Here is a 2,609-nt window from a genome sequence, read left to right on the forward strand (position 1 = left end):
AGCGTATGCTGTCGGCATTTATTGATGTGCAGCAGACATGATCCGCAATATCGGATCATGTCCGCTCGCACGTTCTTAAATAGGCCCCTATACATTTATACCACTCCATTTATCAAATTATTTTTTCAAAATATTCCTTTTGTTTATATACGATTATTACCTTTTGTTTTGCTATTTAAATATCTATATATAGTATCATAGCTTTTTAATACATTGTATCTCTTCCAACAAAATTCTTAGTAGCATAGCAATTTAAGACATAGTTTTTCTTCCAATGAAATACTAAGGCGCATTCAAATAACCTTTTTGTATTAGATAGCTTTTATTACAGTTTTAAGGTTTTAACTGTGTTTTTGGATGTTTTTTGCTTGCTAGCTAGTAGCACTATTTACTGTGTATATCTAAACAGTTTTCACATGCGTTCCAACGCAGAAACAAATCTCGGCAATGGCAAGGGGGGGGCCCGCCAATCTTCCAACCCAAGTGAACCCCTTGATCCCCCAGACGAAGCCAAAATAGATAGTGAAGATAGGGGAATTACATTGCAATTTATATATGTTTGATGCAGTTACTCGATGAAGCGCATGCTCACTGAGAGAATATGCAGTGAGACTCTGAGGAGTTGGTGATCTGCCAGAACACTGGCACTTTTACAGCTTTACATTCCATTAAAGTAAACAAATAAATACATAAATACAAAGTGAATGCTAAATGAAAAATGAATCAGTTATGTATAAAATAGTTATTGTTTGTGTTATTGACTGATAACAAGAATTACATTAGTAAACAACATATTAATAATGAAACAGGTTAATGTTAACTAAAAGGTTTCCCATTCTTCGTCATTCTTGTAGTAAAATAAATTTCTTTAAACTGACTTGAAATTCTTTATTTTTTAAAGTGTATATAAAAGGGTTCATTAAAGGATTAATCACAACATATAAAAGAGCAAAAAACTTATCTCGACTTGGGGAGTAACTTGTTGTTGGTCTCATATACAAACAGAGAAATGTCAAATAAAACATAATAACACTGGTCAGATGGGAACTACAAGTCGAAAATGCTTTGTTTCGCCCCTCTGATGACTGTATATTTAGAATAGCGGAGATAATAAAAACGTAAGAGACCAAAGTAAAAATGAAACAATTGACAGTCATTAGTGCACCTTCCATATAGCTTAGTAATTCCACTTTAAATGTGTCACTGCAGGAGAGTTTCAGCAATGTGGTCACATCACAGAAAATGTGTTCAATTACGTTAGATGCACAAAATGATAGCTTAGATATTAGCACAGCATGTCCTGTGAATTCTAAAAAACCTAAAACCCAGGTTGCAATCACTAAGACAGAACAATGTCTTAAGCTCATACGAAGAACATAATATAAAGGATAATATATGGCTATGTAGCGATCGTACGCCATAGCTGTCAGAAGTAAAATTTCACTGCACACCATTGATCCAAAAAAGGACATCTGTGTCATGCACCCTGCAAATGAGATGTAGTTATGTTGAGTTATGAGCACATGTAAAAGTTTAGGAAGAATGTTTGTGGTGAAAGTGATGTCAATGCATGAAAGGTTCATCAGGAAGATATACATGGGCTTGTGCAAATGAGGACTTAGTGACACAACAGCAAAAACCGTCATGTTCCCAAGCAGGATACCGAGGTACAGTGTTAGGAACAGAATAAAAAGTGGGATTTGCATCCTTGATAATTCAGAAAATCCTTGTATGTAAAATCCTGTGACATTGATTTGATTTATCAGACCCATCTTTAAACTCTTCTTATCTAGAGATTAAAAAATAAAATGAGATACTACTGATTTGTATATTACATTACAAGTGGCTGGTTATTGCTACTGTGAGCTCGTGGTAGCGATTAGCACTCAGAAAATTAACCAGAGGTCAGACCTCTGGTTTATTTTCTAAATGTCCCCCAGTTGTTTCCAAAATTTATTGTAGTGTGTCCTTTAAAATAAAAAAAAAGTAGGCAGTTTTAAGGGGCTAAAGTTGGCGGATGTTAGGTGTTAAAAAAAAACGCACTGAAAGTGCCTTTACATTGTGGTCTATGGGAACTGTGTGTTCCCATGAAATATACTGTATATGTTTATGCTTTTATACATATACAGTATGGTTATGCATTAATATATGTATATACACATATTAATACATAAATATATATGTATATAAGCATATACATATATATCTACACTTTGCTGCCCATCGCTGCACGACTTACCCCTTCTCTGAGCTAGTTCTCCTGCCGTGTCTGAAGGCATGAGAATGAGGCCCCCGTTGGAGCCCATGGAAGCGTGCTCTTGTGAGCACAATGCTTCCGTGCAATTTAAACATGAGTTTGTGTTCGCATTGCACCTAACTCGGAATACCAGTGCACATTTGTAATATGGCCCATAATTAGGCTTCAGACATTACTGTAAAATGTGTATAATTATTCTGAAGTTCACTATTTTTTTCCCTTAATTGCTCCTAATATATAAAAATCCTCCATCTTTTTTTGGAATGGAGGAGAAGGAACAAGTATATAGCAACAAATACAGTGGTGCTTGTTCCCATATAGGGTCACATTACAAGTGGAGTGGTATTTTATG

General features: G+C 35.1%; 1 protein-coding gene across 1 annotated transcript; it reads right to left on the bottom strand.

Moving 5' to 3' along the window:
* Positions 1-842: 842 nt before the first annotated feature.
* LOC128640564 (olfactory receptor 1F1-like) lies at positions 843-1,772 on the bottom strand. Its single transcript, XM_053693035.1, has one exon. It carries the CDS (start codon positions 1,770-1,772, stop codon positions 843-845), a length of 930 nt encoding a protein of 309 aa, XP_053549010.1.
* Between the last annotated feature and the right edge of the window lie 837 nt (positions 1,773-2,609).

The sequence above is a fragment of the Bombina bombina genome, chromosome 9 (genome assembly GCF_027579735.1).
Source record: "Bombina bombina isolate aBomBom1 chromosome 9, aBomBom1.pri, whole genome shotgun sequence".
In the NCBI taxonomy this organism is placed as follows: domain Eukaryota; kingdom Metazoa; phylum Chordata; class Amphibia; order Anura; family Bombinatoridae; genus Bombina; species Bombina bombina.

Bases quoted from the DNA above. Each gene is read 5' to 3' on its own strand.
- LOC128640564 (XM_053693035.1), bottom strand. From the start codon at position 1,772: ATGGGTCTGATAAATCAAATCAATGTCACAGGATTTTACATACAAGGA.